The sequence below is a fragment of the Bufo gargarizans genome, chromosome 1 (assembly GCF_014858855.1).
Source record: "Bufo gargarizans isolate SCDJY-AF-19 chromosome 1, ASM1485885v1, whole genome shotgun sequence".
NCBI lineage: Eukaryota > Metazoa > Chordata > Amphibia > Anura > Bufonidae > Bufo > Bufo gargarizans.
Window position 1 is genome coordinate 265,746,314 of NC_058080.1, and position 21,454 is coordinate 265,767,767.

The following is a 21,454-nucleotide window of genomic DNA, read 5'->3' on the forward strand; positions in this document are numbered from 1 at the left end:
ACAGCGTCTAATATACCTGTTAGGGGTTAAAAAAATCACATCTCCAGCCTGCCAGCGAACGATCGCCGCTGGCAGGCTGGAGAGCCACTCGCTTACCTTCCGATCCTGTAAACACGCGCGCCTGTGTGAGCGCATTCACAGGAAATCACGGCTCTCGCGAGATGACGCATATATGCGTGACTCTGCGCAGAGCTGCCGCCTCCAGAACGCAGATCTGCGTTAGACGGTCCGGAGGTGGTTAAAGGGGTTGTCCACTTTTTTTTTTGTATGAGTGCTGCCTTCTCTGCTCTGTTAATCTGCTCATCTCTGCAAATGCTACGGTGAGCAGGTGAACAGAACAGAGAAAGAAGCTTTCATATGAACGCTGCCCTCTCTACAAATAGCTGATCGTCAGGGGTGCTGGAGGACCCCGACTGATCTAATATTGATGACCTATCCTGAGGAATAAGTAAAAAGAGGACAACCCCTTTAACAGTAGGACTGGAGGGAGGGAGGGGGGGGGGCATTTCAATATTTGCATTGGGCAGCGGAAAAGCTAGGTGTACCAGCGCTGAGTGAAAGGGGGGGGGGGGGGGCCAAGCTGAACTGTTGCACCGGGGGCCATGAGCTTTTAGCTATGCCCCTGATACTACTGTGTATCTGACATTGTAAAAAGATTGTTAGATACCAATGTCCTTGCTTAATCTATTTTTTAAATTATAATACTGTACTGATTGTTCAGGATATTCATTTATATATTTGATATTTGAGTTATTGTAGTCCACAAGATACATACTTACTAAAGATGAGTGAATTTCTTGAAATCCACATCAGAACTGATTCTAACTAAATTGGTCGTAATATTCCATTTGGATACAAATACATTTGTTGATAGTGCTCACATTGCCCTGAGGAGCCTGTGGCCTTTCTCTGCTAATCGGAGCAGCAGTGCAGACAGGAAATTATCAGGGCTAGACTGAATGTTTGGCCCTGTCAATCTTGCGGCAGGTGGGTGCTTCGTCAACCACTTTTCCTTTCTAATACCATAAATTACACCAACATATGCATCAAACAAAGTATTCCAAATCTACACCAATGGTGATCGTAACCGTCCATTTAAAGGGAACCTGTCACCAGTTTTATGGTGTCCTAACTAAGGGCAACATAAATAAGTGACTTATTCTCTTAGCAAAATGCCGGGTCACTTTCTTTAATTGACCCAGTCAATCTGCCAACATCTTGTATTGAAAATCTCCAGCTGATAATGATGAGTCATGAATATTCATGAGCTCCTGACTCTCCCCGTCCACCTGCTGCTGAATGACATTTATTTTCCATATGAATCAGCAGCAGGTGGGCAGGGGAGTGGCTATAGCTCTGAATTAAATATACGCTGGACTCAATGACATCACGCTGGACTCAAATCAGCTCATTAGCATGCGGCATGTGGCATCTTTGTGTGTATATTATGAGGTAACCATCTGTCACACCAGTAAGTGAATACATCTAAGGCACTTTTTAGTAGTTAATGATTGTATATAATTAGTAAGATTATAATCAAATATCCACATGACAGGTTCCCTTTAAGTCAGGCATGTCCAAACTGCGGCCCTCCAGCTGTTGCAAAACTACAACTCCCAGCATGCCTGGATAGCTTACAGCTATTAGGGCCGCAGTCTAAAAGTCGTGTAATATGGTGATTTCTTAACACTGTGACGTAGCTACCATTATTTAACCAGTTTGCTTGATGATGCTGTTTAGCCAGTGAAACATGTCATGACATTAGTGAAGATTCGCTTTGTATTTTAGTTAGTTTTAGTTAGCATGTGATCTGCTGGAATTATACTGGGGTTAGAGATCTGAGAACCCAACTCTATGATAACAAGCATAAGTAGTACTGAGAACGGCACAAAAACAATGTTCCAGATTTACCAGTGTGTCTTTGCCTAGAATCTGTCTAAAAAGTGGCACACATTGGTGAAACTAGGGTTTCTACACTATTTCTGACATGGTTTACAAGGAGTGGGGCTTAGCAGGAAGGGGCGAGCTGAGTGAGAAAGGGAGTGGGGCATAAGATTTGCCATTTTGCGCTACAATTCTGGCATAAAATTCTGTCTCAAATTAAGCCAAACAATAGTTTGTATAGAGCTAGACAAATGTGCCTATCTATGCACTATATTTATCATCCAGCCTGATCCCCTGTGATAAATCTGGTGCAGGTCTAGACAGCCTGTCTAAGCTTACTCCATCTAGGATTAGTAAATCTGGGCCACTGTCCTAATAATCCATACAGGTATACATTTGTTTTGAAGTCACCATTTTGACATATACACAATTAATAGTTTTATTTGATGAAATAAAATTGTTTTTTTTAATAGCCTATTAGTGAAAGGCTGGGTCGCCAGTGGGGTTTCCATGCACTTTTGCTATTTGTATATAATTTTATATTGCACAATTTATAGGAATTAAAAGGGAATAACAGTTTCCAGTGAGATATTTTTTTTAACATAAGGGACTGAATGTTGTTAGAGAAAAAAATAAGCTTTAGATCTCCCTAATCCTCGTTGATACTGTTCCAATGATTATGGGGTCCTTGTTGCACCAAACACCTATGGCACCTGAGAGGTTAAATGTCTGTGATTTAACCTCATAATCGTTGATCGCAGATGTTTAAAACAGCAAGCACCCAGCAGCTATGGTGCCCGCTGAACTTTGCGGGTGGGCACAATCTTTAAAGACATGCCCAGTGCTGTACATGTACTGTATGTCGCTGGGCGGGAAAGGGTTAAAGTATTTCAGCGTTTTCCTTTACACGTTAGTGTTAAAAATCTGTGTCATTGTTTCTCTTTCATGTTCTAATTATTACCGTAAATAATTCCCGGTCTTGAGCAATTGTTTCTAATTTCAGTTTCTTTTTACATATTAGTAAATCCTAGAAATATGCCTATTACTCAGCTTTGTCATAATTTATTACTCATTTTGTAGAGTCAAGATTATTATTAAGAAGAGCCTTTGTTCTGCTGCAATCAGACATTTATATTATTCTTTTTTTTTTATGAAAGGTAAAAACAAGAAGAAGTGAAAGATTCTTCTTTGGGCGTCAAGACAAGTATTCATGCCTTGCAGCATAAAATCTCTACTTGGGAGGAACATGATCACACCCTTTGCTCAGGTAAAGATGAATGTGCACACGGGAGTGTTCCTGTCAGCTGTCAGCTCTGGTAAACACTCCCAAAATGCACTGAGGCAAAAAGGAGTGGCTAATTCCTCTACCTGTACGGCTGGAGGAGTAATAATTAACTTCCCTTTGTCTTTTATAAACTACTCAGGTGATCCTTTAGGTCATTGCAAGACTGTCATGTTTTCTTGGGGAAACTACAGATCTGAAAGTGAAATGCGTCGCCAGGTTCTTCTAACAAGGCAAGTAGGATCTTCTAAGATTTCACTTTGACCAGGAAGCTCAAATTTGCAGGCAGATTGTCTCAAACGTGAAATAATATGCCCTCTCTTTTCTAGAACAAGGATATGTAGGACATTTCACTTACTAAAGGTCTTAAGCGGTTATCGAGCAAACCTGTATAGTCCTCAGGAGACACCTAGGTCCCAGAAACAAAAACAGGATTCAAGGATCAGTGCATTTTTCTTTATGTACTTATCAAACAATTTAGATTCAGCCCTTTAGAATCAATGTTTAACATGGCTTCTAGAAAAGAGATGAAAGTCTACACTGTGTCTTTTAACATGAAGCCATGCGGAACATGTGCCAACTTACTGATTGTGCTCAGCACTTTTACTGGAAGCAATGTTTTACCATCTGCAGTGGAATATATTAGCTACAAACAGGGGCTCGTGCACTGTAGGAGATTTTGTTTCTTCGTTGTAGGAAAATTAGCACAATGTAATCATTTGCGACAATTTCTTACATTATATTATGGTTGATTGTTCTGTATAAACTGTACGGATGAACTCAGATCCAGTTCACATTTGTTCCATCAGGGTTTCCAGTATTCCTGATAGCAACAATAATGCACAAATCCAAGAGAACAATCCATATAGATCTACATTGCTCATCAATACTGTGGCACTAAACATGATGTAAAGTGCATTGCTCCATAGTTAACTTGCTATATACTGTAGCTTTTGTTATTGTCACCAAAAATACTGGAATCTTGATGGAACCCTGATGGACCCCATTAAAATCTGTGGAATTTATCAGGTTTCACCACTGTCTGTCTGAAAAAGGATCCAGCATATCCACGATAAGGGGGCATTCACACATGTATTGTATGTACTTGCATGTATTTTGTGGTCCACAAAACGCTGACCCCCAAAATCCCTGACGTTCGTGTTGCATCCGGATTTTTTTGTGTGAACCTATTGGCTTCAAAGGGTCAGTGAACTTAATTTTGTGGCCAAGTATAGGACCTGTTCGCTGGCGGGAACGGATATACAGAAGCAGAAAGCACATGGAAGGCATCCATGTGCTTTCCGCATCCGTATGTCCGTTACGCAAAAGTCAGAATATGTCCTATTCTTGGCCACAAATGTGTACCACGGACCTGTGGAAGTTAATGGTTCTGCAAAAAAAAACGGATGCAACGCGTACGCCATCCGTATTTTGTGGACCGCAAAATAGATGCGATTGTGTGAATGTAGCCTAAACAGAGGCCATGTTGCTAGTGTGAACTGAGCTTTTGTATTTTCAGTGCTGACACTTTAGAGATGAGTCCTGCTGCTACTGATTCAATTTTCATTAATGCTGAAATCACTCATGCAGATTTTGGTGCAGTTATTGTGGCTGTATTTTGAGCCAAAGTTATGAATGTCTTCAAAGGGAATGGAGAACGTAAAGGAAGAACTAGGTTCAAATCCACACTGTAGTTCTGCTTTTCTGTTACATTAGATAATGATATTAGTGCGTAGTGATGTAATGGACGCCAACAGCACCTGAAGGACCCCATTGACTCTCATAGGGTCCGCTGGGTTTCCAATGTCGGAAACAATAATGCTACAGTATGTGTAGCTGTATTTTGAATGACAGAATCTACAACTGAGGCTCCTAACATAACCTCTGCTGTGGATGTGAACGGAGCCTTAGGCCACTTTCACACTACCGTTTTTTTTTTTTTCTTCGTTTTGTGGGCCGTTTTTTGCATTCCATATACAGTCCGTATACAGAACCATTCATTTCAATAGTTCCGCAAAAAAAAACGGAATGTACTCCATATGCATTCCATTTCCGCATTTCCGTTTTTTCCTGTTCCGTGTCCTATTATTGCCCGCAAATCACGTTCCGTGGCTCCATTCAAGTCAATGGGTCCGCGAAAAAAAAAAAAACTGAGACGGAAATGCATCCGTATGTCTTCCGTATCTGTTCCGTTTTTGCGGAACCATCTATTGAGAATGTTATGCCCAGCCCAATTTTTTCTATGTAATTACTGTATACTGTATATGCCATACGGAAAAACTAAACGGAAATGGAAACCAAAAAACGGAAAAACGGACCGCAAAACACTGAAATAGCCATACGGTAGTGTGAAAGAGGCCTTATACTTCCTCCTGCTGGATCCATTTCCCCAAAATACTGTTGTTCCTTTTTGAAACTGAGGCAGCAATTAAAAAATATGGGGATCATCTATTAAATAGAAATACGCCTATGATAGGAGTATTTCTGCCAAGGATTGTGGCGCAAAGATCCTTTGCGCTGCAATCTGCGACTTTTCCCTGCTCACGCCAGGTCTAAAAAAGTGGGCGTGGCGGGGAACGGGCCGGAAGGCCTGTCTCATTTATCATTTTCTACCCCTGTTTAAGGCTACTTTCACACTGGCGTTTTGGCTTTCCATTTGTGAGATCCGTTCAGGGCTCTCACAAGCGTTTAAAACGGACGAGTTTTGCCCTAATGCATTCTGAATGGAAAAGGATCCGCTCAGAATGCATCAGTTCAGTCTCCATTCCGCTTTGGAGACGGACACCAAAACGCTGCTTACAGAATTTTGGTGTTTGTCTGATGAAACGGAGCCAAACGGATCCATTTTCGCCGACACAAACTGGCACAATAGAAAACGGATCCGTCCTCCATTGACTTCCAATGGTGTTCAAGACGGATCCGTCTTGGCTATGTTAAAGATAATACAAATGGATCCGTTCTGAACGGATGCAGACGTTTGCATTATCTGAACAGATCCGTCTGTGCAGATCCATGACGGATCCGCACCAAACGCGAGTGTGAAAGTAGCCTTAGGCCTCATGCACACGACCGTTGTATGCATCCGTGTCCGTTGTTCCGTTTTCCGTGATTTTCTGCGGACCCATTCACTTTCAATGGGTCCGTTGAAAACTCGCAAAATGCACCGTTTGTCATCCGCGTCCGTGATCCGTGTTTCCTGTCCGTCAAAAAAATATGACCTGTCCTAATTTTTGACGGACAACGGTTCGCGGACCCATTCAAGTCAATGGGTCCGTGAAAAAACACGGAGGCACACAAGATTGTCATCCGCGTCCGTGATCCGTGTCCGTTTTTTTGCTATCATTTTCAGGGCAAACTTGACTTTTTTTTTCACTTTTCTGGTCTGGTGATCCTCCAAAAATCAAGGAAGACACACGGAAGAAAAAACAGACACGGATCACGGAACAACGGAACCCCGTTTTGCGGACCGTGAAAAAATACTGTCGTGTGCATGAAGCCTTAGGCGTAGAAAATGTTTTAAATGTAAGACAGCTAGGAAGTTGTCTTACATTTAGAAGTGGTGGATCCACAGAAGTTATGTAGAGGCCAGCGCCTTTACATAACTTCAGCGGCTCTATTACCAACGCAGGGCCTTATTAAGGCTACTTTCACACTCGCGTTTTGGGCGGAATCATCATGGATCTGCAAAAACTGATCCGTTACAATAATACAACCGCATGCATCCGTCATGAACGGATCCGTTTGTATTATCTGTAACATAGCCAAGACTGATCCGTCATGAACTCCTATGAAAGGCAATGGGAGATGGATCCGTTTTCTATTGTGCCCGAGAAAACAGATCCGTCCCCATTGACTTACATCGTGTGCCCGGACGGATCTGTTTGGCTCAGTTTCGTCAGGCGGACACCAAAACGCTGCAGGTGGTGTTCTGGTGTCCTCCTCCAGAGCGGAATGGAGACTGATCGGAGGCAAACTGATACATTCTGAGCGGATCCTTTTCCATTCAGAATGCATTAGGGCAAAACTGATCTGTTTTGGACGCTTGTGAGAGCCCTGAACGGATCTCACAAACGGAAAGCCAAAACCCCAGTGTGAAAGTAGCCCTCGGTTACATGCACACGACAGTAAAAAATGGCCGTGTGACGGCCGTCTAAGTAACGGCCGTCACGCGGCCATTTTTAGCACCAGTGAAAGTCTTTACATTACTGGCCTGCAGAAAGATAATAAACAGCGCACAAAGAAGCTTATAGCCATTATCCAACCTTTGATCACCATTTTCAGATTATATAAAGATGTAATCTACGTTAATAGTTGAATACCTTTGTAAATACATTGCATTACTTATCTTGTGCTAATCGAAGTTGCAGCCTTTCCACTAGAGCTCCATTCTTGATTCTGCTGGTTGTTGTGATTGGAAACAGTTGACAGATTTGTCAGGCACATTCCTAACGGTGTGACTGAACTCTATTATGTGGTGGGTTATTATATTCTGTACTAGCTGGCGGTGTAATAAACCAGTGATCAACTTATTGTACTGTCAGGGGGACTGTACTCTAGAAAGTGGAAACCTCCTTTAAAGGGCTTCTGTCACCCCACAAAACTTTTTTTTGTGTAGTTATAATCCCTATACTGCGATTTATCCATACATAATGTGATTAATCATTTTGGTTCAGTAGATTTTGCTAAAAATGTACTTTTATAATATGTAAATTACCTGTCTACCAGCAAGTAGGGCGGCTACTTGCTGGTAGCAGCTGCATCCTCCTATCAAAATGACCCCCCCTCCGCATGTCGATTGACAGGGCCAGCGAACGGGATCGTTCTCTGCTGGCCCTGCCTGTTTGCATTCAAAATCTGGCGTCTGCGCTCGCTCGGCCGCTCCATCCTCAATGCGCCTGCGCCGGGTGTAGATGTGACGTCATCGCGCAGGCGCATTGAGGATGGAGCGGCCGAGCGAGCGGCCTGCGCAGATTGAAGACAGGTGCGGCGCAGGCGCCAGATTTTGAATGCAAACAGGCAGGGCCAGCAGAGAACGATCCCGTTCGCTGGCCCTGTCAATCAACATGCGGAGGGGGGGTCATTATGATAGGAGGATGCGGCTGCTACCAGCAAGTAGCCGCCCTACTTGCTGGTAGACAGGTAATTTACATATTATAAAAGTACGTTTTTAGCAAAATCTACTGAACCAAAATTATTAATCACATTATGTATGGATAAATCGCAGTATAGGGATTATAAGTACACAAAAAAAATAAAAAAAAATGTTTAGTGGGGTGACAGAAGCCCTTTAAAGAGGATCTGTCATCAGATTTTACAATACAAACTGCATAGAGTGACTTACTTTCAATGAGGGCAGACCATGCAATTGCTCAGGGAGGGGGCTCTGTGCTGGACTCCCCCTTCTTTCTAGGCAAGAAAACACTGCATTTTCATACAGCCACCACTAGGAAGAAAAAGATTATTACAGCTTCTGTTTCAGTCAACTGTAACTACATAAATCCCTGCACTTAGTGGTGTCTGCAGGCAGCCAGCCTTGTAATGGAAGGGAAGCAGATAGATCGATATACTTATGCCAGTTTTCTAGTGTAAATACATTAAGTAATATAGTATATAAATCCGGGGGGGTTGTGCTTTGCGTTGTCTAGTCATGATTGTCGCACATGTACTGGAAAACTGGGTGGGGCAGTGCGGCCCACACTAAGTTTTACTATAGGACGCTATGACATTTTTGTACACACCTGGCGGCATACATTATTACATTACAGATCTCTTACCAGATGGGAATGGTGTACTTATGAGTATGACATGACAGAATTACTGTATGATCCTTCATGATAATTTTCCCGCCTGATACTCAAATGATCATTTTAAAAGTCCAGCTAAAATTCTTAGAGGGGAGAGGGCCAGCGCACGCTTTCTTCTGTTCCCGACACAAAAACAATGCATTTTCATGAGATTATTACAGCTTCCATTGCAGACAATGACAACCGAGTTCCCTCTAGTGGTGGATGCAATATACAGATTTAGGGGTCATGCACATGATCGTTGTTTTGCGGTCCATTTTTCACGGATCCGTTGTTCCGTATCTGAGGTTTTTTCTTTCTCTGATTTAAGTCCTCTTCCATTCCGTTATTGCACAAAACATATCCGTATGGTTTCCGTATTTGATCAGTTTTTAGCGGTTCGGAAACGGAAACAGTAACTTATTAATCACCAAACACATGAGCTGGGCATAGCATTTCTACAGTATGGATCTGCAAATGCGGATGACATACGGATGTGTTCTGTGTGCGTTCCGTATTTTTTGCGGACCCATTGACTTGAATGTGGCCTCGGACCGTGATTTGCGGACAATAATAGTGCATGAACTACTTTTTGCGGAACGTAAATACGGAAACAGAATGCACACGGAGTACCTTCCGTTGTTTTTGCAGACCCATTGAAGTGAATGGTACCGCATACAGTCCGCAAAAAAAACTGAACGGAAGCGGAAATAAAATATGTTCGTGTGCATGAGCCCTTATGTGAAGGAAAGCAGGAGATTTCTCAATGTATTTATAGCAGTTGTGTGGTGTAAAGACATTGAGAAATAAGGTAGTTCAGAATAAGAAGCATGTTTATGAATATCTGTTCCACATTTTTCGATATAATAGATAGAGCACGTGAAGGCAACTTTTTTTATTTCTTTTTTTAATTAAAATTTGTTCTGCTTAATAAAAAAATTGTAAATCAGAAATGTAACGTGTTGCCATCCATGTTGCCTGCGAGTGTTTGAGACACGTGTACAGAGAAACTGGGTGGGGGTCTTTTATTAGTTTTGCTGTGGGGCCCTATGAGGTCTGTGTAGGCCCTGCTCATAAGGTGTAAGAGATCAATTTAAAAATCTATGTACTGTATATAGTTTGTATAGTGAAATCTAGTGACAAATCCTCTTTAAAGAGGACTTATCACCACACAATGCAGTGCAATCTGCAGGCAGCATATTATAGAGCAGGAGGAGCTGAGCACATTGTGTATACACACTTCTAAAGAGAATGCTATCAATCAGTCATAACACCTCCCGTGTACTGAGGGCTGTCCACTGGGTGATCTTGGGGCTCTGTCGTCCCGGACAGCAGAGACACGGAGCATTAACATGATTGATAATGCTCCATGCCTATTTGTGATCTTTTTACTACAAAATCACAGTGAGATAAAGTTGTCACATTTTGTAACAAAAAGGTCACAGAGAGGCACGGAGCATTATAAGGCTAGGTCTACACGACGACATTTGTCGCGAGACATTTTGTCGCACTAATGTCGCGCAGCAATTTTTATAATGGCAGTCTATGGTGTTGCACTGCAACATGCTGCGACTGCGACGCAACAGTCGCAGAAAATCCATTCGAGATGGATTTTTCTGCGACTATTGCGTCGCAGTCGCAGCATGTTGCATGTTGCAGTGCGACACCATAGACTGCTATTATAAAAATTGTTGCGCGACATTAGTGCAACAAAATGTCGCGCGACAAATGTTGCAGTGTAGTTGTCGCGCGACAAATGTCGTTGTGTAGACCTAGCCTTAATCATGTTAATGCTCCGTGTCTCCGAGGCTTGGCTTTCTTTCACCCAGCAGATTACCCGCACGGGATCCGCTCGTGTGAAAGAACCCTTGTCTCACTTCAGCAAGTGGCATTTATCATGTAAGGAAAATAAATGCAAGCCATTTACGAATGTATTGTGATTGTCCATATTGCTTATAGACACAGAGCATAAATTATTATAGTGCCCGGCGCTCCTCCATAACAGGAAATCACGCTCACACAGAGTGTGATTTCCAAACAGGAAACGCTTGTCGAAATTATTCTAAATTAGTGTTTCGAAGGAAAACCTGTCTTAACGGCTCAGCACCGTTATGTACTGAACAGTGAAGATGCTAGGCTCACTGCTGCTGCTCTTGCTACTTCCCTCCTATATACATCACTAAAAATGACCATATGTACGATGTAGGTGTGTAGATAGATAGATATATTCTGACCTGTCTCCCTTACGATTTATACTGATAGTGCTTATAGTGTATGATCATCCTGTAACCCCCGATGCACTGCTTAACTATCCAGCTGCCAGGAGATGCAGGAGAGCGGCCAGTCAGCGCTCACTATTGTCATTAAATATAAAAGGCAGGGAAAAATGTTGGCCTCTCTTTTGTACTTGTTTGACCTTATGGATGCACTCTTGGATTTGGCTCAAAAACAGCATCAAAAACTGCATGTATGAACCCACTAACTACAATAGGATGTCTTGGATTTCCATCATGGTGTCCATTATTTTACAAGAAAAAATATCTAGACACAGTGTATGATAGTAAATAGAATGGCCCTGCCAATAGAGTTGGCATATTTATTGGACATGCTACAAACAGTTGCTTGGTCAGTTGCTCTACTATAAACCACTATTAAATATATGGTAGTGTTGGGACCTCCATCAATTGTGAGAATGGAGACCCCATACCCCACAGCTGCCCCCTTCTCCCCAAAAATGAATGGAGTGGCAGGTCAGGCATGTGTACCGTTCACCACCGAACCCCATTGACTAAATGACAACTACTGTAGAATCCGGTAAACCAATACTATGCCGGAACGGCCTGGTGGATTTAAAAATGCAGATGTGAAAGTAGCTTTACGGTTATAATTTGAGGGAACACTGTAAAAAATATACACAGCATCATTGTGGATGCAACTGCAACTCTGGAAAGTCTGGTAGTTTCTAGACATTTTAGGAATGTGAATGTAAGCAAACCAGTAATTTACACGTGATCATGACTAATGGTAATTTCCTCTCTAAGGCTAGGCTTATGTCAGTGACAAAATTCTGTTATTCTGTTCTAGACACCACTGATGGTGGTGTCTAGAACACCTCCATCTGTGGTGTTGACTTTAATAGGGACTAGAGTTGAGCGGACACCTGGATGTTTGGGTTCGACGAGTTTGGCCGAACTTGAAAAAAAAGTTTGGGTTCGGGACCCGAACCCGAACCCCATTGAAGTCACTGGGGACCCGAACTTATGGGCACTAAAATGGCTCTAAAATAGTCCTGGAAAGGGCTAGAGGGCTGCAAAAGGCATCAAAATGTGCTTAAGAGCATGGCAACTATTCTGCAAACAAAGGTGGATAGGGAAATAACTTAAAATAACATAAAATATTAAAAAATTAAAAATAACAATCGGGATCTAGGAGTAGGAGGTTGAGGAGGCGGTGGATGTGGCGGTGTGGGTTGACGTGGGGGTGTAGGTGGAAGCGGCGGTGAACGAGGAATAGGTAGCCAACACTGATTTGTGTTATTTTTTATTTTTAAAAAATATTTAAATATTAAATATTTTTAAAATATTGGGACATATAACAAAATAAAACAAAGACTAAGTGCACTTGAGTACAAGAATGGATGGTTGAGGCTGGTATAAATGTCTATTCTGCACAAGGTACGGACAAGTCCTGTGGGATCCATGCCTGGTTCATTTTATTAAACGTAAGCTTGTCCACATTGGCTGTAGCCTGTGACAATGCTCTCTGCCGTGCTAAACACACGTTCACACTATACACTGGCTGCAGGGCAGCACCTCCAAGGCTGACAAAGCTTTTCCACATTTTGGCCATGCTAACCCTGCCTTCTCAGGTGCTGGCGGTGCCCCAGCTGCGTTGGCCACCTCTTTCTCCTCCTCTGCCTTCGCCTTGTGCTTCCAATGTGACCCCACTGTCAGGTGGGAATGCCATCATCAGCGTGTGCTTGTAGTCGCGCATCTTCCGATCAGTAACAGATGTTTTCACTAAATTTAGTTCTCTGTCAACAATGCAGAGCAGGGGTTCATTCACGGCAAAAGGGGATTCATGTCACCCAGCAATAGAACAGGGGATTTTAAGAGAACGAGGCCCATGTCACCCAGGCACAGCAGGGGTTCATTCACGGCAAAAGGTGGTTCATGTCACCCAGCAATAGAACAGAGGATTTTGAGAGATTTATGCCCCTGTCACCCAGGCACAGCAGGGGTTTATTAACGGCAAAAGGTGGTTCATGTCACCCAGCAATAGAACAGACGATTTTGAGAGATTTAGGGCCCTGTCACCCAGGCACAGCAGGGGTTCATTCACGGCAAAAGGGGGTTCATGTCACCCAGCAATAGAACAAAGGATTTTGAGAGATTTAGGCCCCTGTCACCCAGGCACAGCAGGGGTTCATTCACAGCAAAAGGGGGTTCATGTCACCCAGCAATAGAACAGAGGATTTTGAGAGATTTAGGCCCCTGTCACCCAGGCACAGCAGGGGTTCATTCACAGCAAAAGGGGGTTCATGTCACCCAGCAATATAACAGAGGATTTTGAGATATTTAGGCCCCTGTCACCCAGGCACAGCAGGGGTTCATTCACGGCAAAAGGGGGTTCATGTCACCCAGCAATAGAACAGAGGATTTTGAGAGATTTAGGCCCCTGTCACCCAGGCACAGCAGGGGTTTGTATACGCCAAAAATGGTTAAATGTCACCCGACAATTGAAAATAAGATTTTTTTCAATTTAGGGCACTAAAATTGGCACTTTTTTGCATTAAAATGGCTCTAAAATAGTCCTTGAAAAGGCTAGAGGGATGTAAAAGGCAGTAAAATGTGCTTAAAGGGAACCTGTCACCAGTTTTATGGTGTCCTAACTAAGGGCAACATAAATAAGTGACTGAGTCTCTTAGCAAAATGCTGGGTCACTTTCTTTAATTGACCCAGTCAATCTGCCAACACCTTGTATTGAAATGCTCCAGCTGATAATGATGAGCTCATGAATATTCATGAGCTCCTGACTCTCCCCGCCCACCTGCTGCTGAATGACAGTTATTTTCCATATGAATCAGCTGCAGGTGGGCAGGGGAGTGGCTATAGCTCTGAATTAAATATACGCTGGACTCAATGACATCACTCTGGACTCAAATCAGCTCATTAGCATGCGGCATCTTTGTGTGTATATTATGAGGTAACCATCTGTCACACCAGTAAGTGAATACATCTAAGGCACTTTTTAGTAGTTAATGATTGTATATAATTAGTTAGATTATAATCAAATATCCACATGACAGGTTCCCTTTAAGAGCATGGTAACTGCTCTGCAAACAAATGTGGATAGGGAAATAACTTAAAATAAAATAACTAAAAATTAAAAATTATTAGCCTACAACTCAGAGAAGGTGGATATGGAGTCGGAGGTTGAGGAGGCGATGAATGTGGTGTTGCAGGTGGAGGCAGCAATGGAGGAGGAGGAGGTAGCCAACAATGTTTTTTATTTATTTTTTATTGGCGTAGGTAGCCCCCAAAATATTGGGACAAATAAAATAAAAAATAAAACAAAGAATCATTGCACTTGACTTGAGTACAAGAATGTATGTTTGATGGTGGTATAAATGTCTATTCTGCACAAGGTACTGACAAGTCTTGTGGGATCCGAGCCTGGTTCATTTTAATGAACGTGAGCTTGTCCACGTTGGCTGTGGACAGGCGGCTGCGCTTGTCTGTGATGACGCCCCCCTGCCGTGCTAAACACACGTTCAGATAATACACTGGCTGCAGGGCAGGCCAGCACCTCCAAGGCGTAAAGGGCAAGCTCAGGCCATGTGCCCAATTTGGAGACCCAGAAGTTGAAGGGGGCAGACCCGTCATTCAGTACGCGTAGGCGTGTGCACACATACTGCTCCACCAGGTTGGTGAAATGCTGCCTCCTGCTAAGACGTTCCATATCAGCTGGTGGTGCTGGTTGTTGTGGCGTGCTGACAAAGCTTTTCCACATTTCAGCCATGCTAACCCTGCCTTCTGAGGTGCTGGCGATGCCCCAGCTGCATTGGTGACCTCTTCCTCGTCCTCTGCCTTCGCCTTGTGCTTTCACTGTGCCCCTGCTGTCAGGTGGGAATGCCACCAGCAGCGCGTATAACAACGTGCGCTTGTACTCGCGCATCTTACGATCACGCTCCAGTGACGAAAATAAGGATGGTACATTGTCCTTTAAATGGGGATCCAGCAGCGTGGCCACCCAGTAATCAGCACAAGTTAGAATGTGGGCAACTCAGCGGTCATTGCGGAGAAACTGCAGCATGTAATTGCTCATGTGTGCCAGGCTGCCCAGAAGCAACGAAAAGCTGTCCTCTGTGGGAGGTGTATCGTCTGTGTCCTCTGTATCCCCCTATCCACACACCAGTGATGGCCATGAGCTGGTCTGGGTGCCACCCTGCTGTGAACATGGTTCCTCCTCCTGCATTTCCTCCTCCTCCTCCTTCCTCCTCATGCAAGAACAGAAAACTTTACTTAAACGACAAGTAATAACATAAGCATCAACAAAGCAATACAAACATGCATAGAAACGCTATATCCCGGACCCACAGTAGATGTCCCTGCCCAATGGACAGGCCTAGCCGATGGCGGAGACAGCAGAGCCTGCAAGTCGTGCTGTGCTGCTACAGAGGACACCCCTAGCCAGTGGCAAACGCAGCAGAGCCTGCAAGTCAATAACTGCGCTGCAGTCCAGTAGAGTACAGCCTAGCAAAAACAATATAAATCCTAAATGACTGACTAATACTAGGCCTAGGCTAGTCTCTGTAACTTCAGGTGCCACACAATATATTGCAATCAGTAACCAGGTGTACTGACCTGTGTCCGTTCTGGGCCCGAGGATGCAGCCTACCAGAGATGGCCACTAACTTCACAGCAACCGTGCGGCCTTGTTTGATAGTGAGGCCTTCTCTTTCAAAAGAGCTGGATACTGTTATGTCCCCTGGACACTCTGTGTCTCTCAGGTGCTGCTGGCAATGCTGCCGGTATCTGCTCAGCAAGTTACGCACACAGGCCGATGTACTACTTAACCAGAGCAAGGTTTATTACTCAGAACATTATGGCATTCTTACATGGAAGAGTCTTATTCCAACAGCTTCTGTCCTTATCAGATGTAATCCCTTCTCAGCCTCATGTGTCTGCTTCCAGTTCTCCTCACACACACTGTCTGACTTCCTGGTACAGCTCCTCCTCCCCCATCATGCATCAGGAGAAAAAGGGTAAAGGTCACAGTGATCTATCACAACATCACACCTCCTTTCCTCCCCCCAAAAAAAAAAAAAACATAACAAGAGAACAAAATGTTGAACACATAACATAACAAGGCAAGCGAGATCAGTTCAGCAAGTAGTATCTCCAACTCAGTTCTGTGATTTCCGCAGCACTTCATGAGCCCTTTGTCTCTGTTCCCTGACCTCCAATGTGTCCCGTAAGATTTCAGTACTTTGCCAGCGAGGCGTTTGACGTCTTTGACGGGTAGACCTACGCAGAGGTACAGCACCGGGAGGAATAAAGTCAGTCAAAGGTACTGGAGAGGTCAGTGGGCGTCCCACAGACAAATCAGGCTCTGCAACTTCAGGCACATGTCCGGGCTCCTCAGGAATATGGTCACCAACCGGTTCAGGGTTTGGGTGTAAACTTGTGGGATCATGCCAGACACCATGCCATATGTCACCAGCAGAGTTCAGAGTAGACTCTGGTGGGTGGTCAGAAAGAAGGGTCGGTTTTGTCACTAGTGGCCGGCAAATGCGTTTCCTCAATTGTGAAAGGTGTCGCCGAACACAAATGCCTTCCTCCAGGCGGACAAGGTACATTCTTCTGCCAAGAGTTCCATCAATAACGCCAGGAAGCCAAGGAGGCAAAGCTCTGTAATTCTGAGACCATACAAGATCACCGGCACGGAATCCCAGACGGCCCGGCGGAGGATGTAAAGACATATATCATTGCTTTACGTAAACTGGCTGCCACTTGTCAGTTTGGAGACTACCTACAGACGGCTCTCCGTGACATGTTCGTCATGGAACTCTGCGACCCAGCCATACAGAAACGTTTACTCACAGAACCCGACTTGACTCTGACGAAAGCCACTGACCTTGCTACGGTTATGGAGTTGGCAACACGGGACGCCACCCTACTGAAGGCACCACCTACAACTCCTGCAAGCCAGGGTGAGGAAATATTCCACACTGCTATCACTCAACGCTCGAGACGCCCGTCCCCTGCCACTCAGCTTAAACCTCGCCACCCTAATTCTTCTGTCTCTGGGACCCCGACTTGCTACCGTTGTGGTAACACTACTCAGAGTGTGCCTGCTTGCAAGTTCAAGGATGTCGTTTGTTTTCGCTGTGGGAAGACTGGTCATATTGGGCGCGTTTGCCGCAGCTCTCGCTCCCCGAACACTACCACAAAAGATAGACGTAAACAGACATTCCGTGTGGATATGGACAATAACGGTTTTAGCTCTGATGAGGAGACATGTGTCCAGCATGTTGGACTGTTTCGAGTAGCTGGGAGTACTCCGGCGATTAAAGTGGATGTCACACTCAATGGCTGTCCTGTCTCCATGGATGTTGATACAGGGGCAGCTGTGTCTGTCATTTCATGGACTGATTTAAAGGCATCGGGTCTGTCCCTGCCGCTAAAACCTACAAAGCTCACGCTACAAACCTACAGCAAGGAACTACTACAGCCCTTGGGTTATGTAAAGCCCCTTGTTACATTAGGCAACCACAGTCAAAGTCTACGCCTTTATGTTGTAAGGAATGGAGGTCCTCCGCTGTATGGAAGGGACTGGATCAAAGCCCTGGGCATGCCTCCTTTTACCATTGCCCAATGTACATTGCTTTCTAAAGTAGACCATTGGGTGGAATCCCTGAAGTCACGTTTTAAAGAGGTTTTTGAGGACTCTTTGGGCACCGTAAAAGGAAAGATGGCCCACCTCCTCTTGAAGCCTGGTGCTACACCTCGTTTTTGTAAGGCAAGATCAGTACCTTTTGCCTTGTGGAAAAAAGTGGAAGCAGAGCTGGACCACCTATTGGCTGAAAAGATCATAACGAAAGTGGATAGAAGTGAATGGGCATCACCAATTGTGCCTGTCAAGAAAAAGAATGGAGACATTAGGATTTGTGGTGATTTCAGGGTAGCTCTGAACAACCAACTTCTTGTGGATCAATACCCATTGCCTCGACTTGAAGATTTATTTGGCTCACTGGCTGGGGGGCAAAAGTTTACAAAAATAGACTTAAAGCAAGCTTACCTGCAACTGCAAGTACACCCAGATTCACGCCATCTGTTGACCATTAACACTCATAAAGGATTATTCCAGTATAACCGCATGGTTTTTGGCATAGCCCCAGCTCCAGCCATCTGGCAGCGGATCATGGATGAGGTACTGGCAGGAATACCTTTCACCCAATGTCTACTGGATGACATGCTCATCACTGGTCCCACTGATGAAGAACACAGAAAGAATGTTGAAGCTGTGCTAGGGAGACTCCAAAAGTATGGGTTACGTGTTAATCTGTCAAAATGCGAATTTCTCAAGTCTCAACTGGAGTTTTGTGCCCACACGGTGGACCGTCATGGGTTACACACTACTGAAGAAAAGGTTAAAGCCCTTACCCATGCCCCTACCCCCCGGAATGTCACCCAGCTCAGGTCCTACCTTGGCCTCCTAAATTACTACCACCGTTTCTTGCCGAACCTAGCGCACCAGCTCTACCCATTACATCACTTACTGGATGCAAGAGCTAAATGGATATGGACAGACAAATGTGAAGAAGCTTTTCGGCTTTCTAAAGAACTCATTCTGTCTTCTCGAGTTCTGGTCCACTATGATTTAAAGAAACCCGTCATCCTGGCTTGTGATGCCTCGCCTTATGGACTGGGTGCAGTGCTTTCCCATGTCATGCCGGATGGCACGGAGCGCCCCATTTCTTTTGCCTCCAGGTCTTTAACCTCAGCAGAACAAAACTACTCCCAGATTGACAAGGAAGCTTTGGCCATTGTATGGGCCACCAAAAAATTTCACGCGTACGTCTATGGTCGGGAGTTCACACTTATCACTGACCACAAACCTCTGTTGTCAATACTGAACCCTCAGAAAGGAATTTCTACAACAACCGCATCTCGCTTACAAAGGTACGCTTTATTTTTAGGAGCTTATGCTTATTCGATCAGATACCGCTCCCATGATATCCATGGCAATGCAGATGCATTTTCCAGATTGCCACTAAGAGATGACCACCCACTAAGAGAGGTACGTGTAGTGGAAGTACACAGGCCACAATCTTGCATGTCCACCTCCCTGATTGCCAGACATACAGCCACAGATCCTTTCCTGTCTCAGATATTCTCTTATGTTCAGACTGGATGGCCAGAGAGTGTTTCAGGTGACTTTCGTCCGTACTTTGCCAGAAAATGTGAGCTTGTGACTAATGCTGGTTGCCTACAATGGGGCAATAGAGTGATTGTACCCCAGTACTTGCAATCAACCATGCTAAGGATACTGCATGAAGGCCATCCTGGTGTGGTGCGCATGAAGCAGCGGGCCCGGAGCTATGTTTGGTGGCCACAAATGGATACAGCAATTGAAGATTATGTTGCTCAATGTCCTGGGTGCTGTCAAGCCCAGCGACCCCAAAAGAGAGGAACCCTGCAACCTTGGCCATGGCCAACAGAACCGTGGTCCAGACTCCATCTTGATTTTGCTGGCCCCATCCAGGGTAAAATGTATTTGATCGTGGTAGATGCACATTCCAAATGGCCGGAGGTTTTTCAAATGCCTTCTATTACCTCAGCTGCTACCATTCTAGTCTTAAGGAAGCTCTTTGCTCAATTTGGCTTGCCTACAGCCATAGTCTCCGACAATAGAACTCAATTTACATTGCATGAATTTCAATCCTTCCTTAGTGGTTTGGGTGTCCAACACTACAAAACAGCTCCTTATCATCCAGCTTCAAATGGGCTGGCAGAACGATTTGTGCAGTCATTTAAGAAGCACTTACTGTCCACTCTGGACCAGGTTGGACTGTCAGAAGAGAAGCTGCTGGAATTCTTGATCATGTACCGTAACACGAAACACGCTACTACTGGGCTGTCACCGGCTTTTCTTATGTTTGGCAGGCATCTCCGCACCAAACTTGATTTAGTTCGTCCGCAGGAGCAGTCACCAACACCTACACGGTGTAGACACGGTGTAGACACGGGCGTCTCGAGCGTTGAGTGATAGCAGTGTGGAATATTTCCTCACCCTGGCTTGCAGGAGTTGTAGGTGGTGCCTTCAGTAGGGTGGCGTCCCGTGTTGCCAACTCCATGACCGTAGCAAGGTCAGTGGCTTTCGTCAGAGTCAAGTCGGGTTCTGTGAGTAAACGTTTCTGTATGGCTGGGTCGCAGAGTCCCATGACGAACATGTCACAGAGAGCCGTCTGTAGGTAGTCTCCAAACTGACAAGTGGCAGCCAGTTTACGTAAAGCAATGATATATGTCTTTACATCCTCCCCGGCCTGCTGCCTTCTACCGTAGAATTTAAACCGCTCAGCGATTTCCAACGGCTTCGGGTTGTAGTGTGTATGTAGCGTCTGAATTAACTCAGGCAGGGACTTAGAGGCTGGCTTGTCTGGAGAAACAAGGTCTCTGAGGGTTCCATATGCAGCCAGTTTACGTAAAGCAATGATATATGTCTTTACATCCTCCCCGGCCTGCTGCCTTCTACCGTAGAATTTAAACCGCTCAGCGATTTCCAACGGCTTCGGGTTGTAGTGTGTATGTAGCGTCTGAATTAACTCAGGCAGGGACTTAGAGGCTGGCTTGTCTGGAGAAACAAGGTCTCTGAGGGTTCCATATGCAGCTTGACCCAATGCAGTGAGAAAAACTGCACTTCTCTTTTCAACAGTCACATTATTCGCTTCCATATACTGTTCCAGCCTCTCCACCCAGGAGGTCCATGACTCAGCTGCAGGATCAAATGGTTGAATAAACCCTATGAAGGCCATGTGTGCTAAAATCCACCATCCTCGTCGCCACTGTTATGTCCCCTGGACACTCTGTGTCTCTCAGGTGCTGCTGGCAATGCTGCCGGTATCTGCTCAGCAAGTTACGCACACAGGCCGATGTACTACTTAACCAGAGCAAGGTTTATTACTCAGAACATTATGGCATTCTTACATGGAAGAGTCTTATTCCAACAGCTTCTGTCCTTATCAGATGTAATCCCTTCTCAGCCTCATGTGTCTGCTTCCAGTTCTCCTCACACACACTGTCTGACTTCCTGGTACAGCTCCTCCTCCCCCATCATGCATCAGGAGAAAAAGGGTAAAGGTCACAGTGATCTATCACAACATCACAGATACAGAAAGGATATTACAGCTACTCTCCTACTTCTGAGTGTCCATTAACTTCCGGACATCTGCAAGCCAGGATGGAATCGGATTCAGTCTCTCATAGCACAATCCTTCCAC

General features: G+C 44.7%; 2 protein-coding genes across 4 annotated transcripts in view; one reads left to right on the forward strand and one right to left on the reverse strand.

Annotated features, from left to right (window-relative positions):
• The first annotated feature begins 2,985 nt into the window (after positions 1 to 2,985).
• RASSF6 (Ras association domain family member 6) overlaps positions 2,986 to 21,454 on the forward strand; it is a 100,366-nt gene continuing 81,897 nt past the window's right edge. For 2 of the 3 annotated variants that reach the window (XM_044302925.1, XM_044302917.1), the window contains exons 1-2: positions 2,986 to 3,151; positions 3,309 to 3,399. The gene's annotated coding sequence lies outside the window, so the exon portion shown is untranslated. Of the gene's footprint in view, positions 3,152 to 3,249; positions 3,400 to 21,454 lie in introns of those variants that run through there. The other variant, XM_044302906.1, reaches the window with a different exon arrangement.
• On the reverse strand, positions 20,152 to 20,999 carry LOC122944535. Its single transcript, XM_044302938.1, has 2 exons — positions 20,780 to 20,999; positions 20,152 to 20,584 (listed from the first exon to the last, which is right to left on the reverse strand). The coding sequence occupies exons 1-2, from the start codon at positions 20,987 to 20,989 to the stop codon at positions 20,174 to 20,176; spliced, it is 621 nt and encodes a 206-aa protein (XP_044158873.1). The 5' UTR covers positions 20,990 to 20,999; the 3' UTR covers positions 20,152 to 20,173.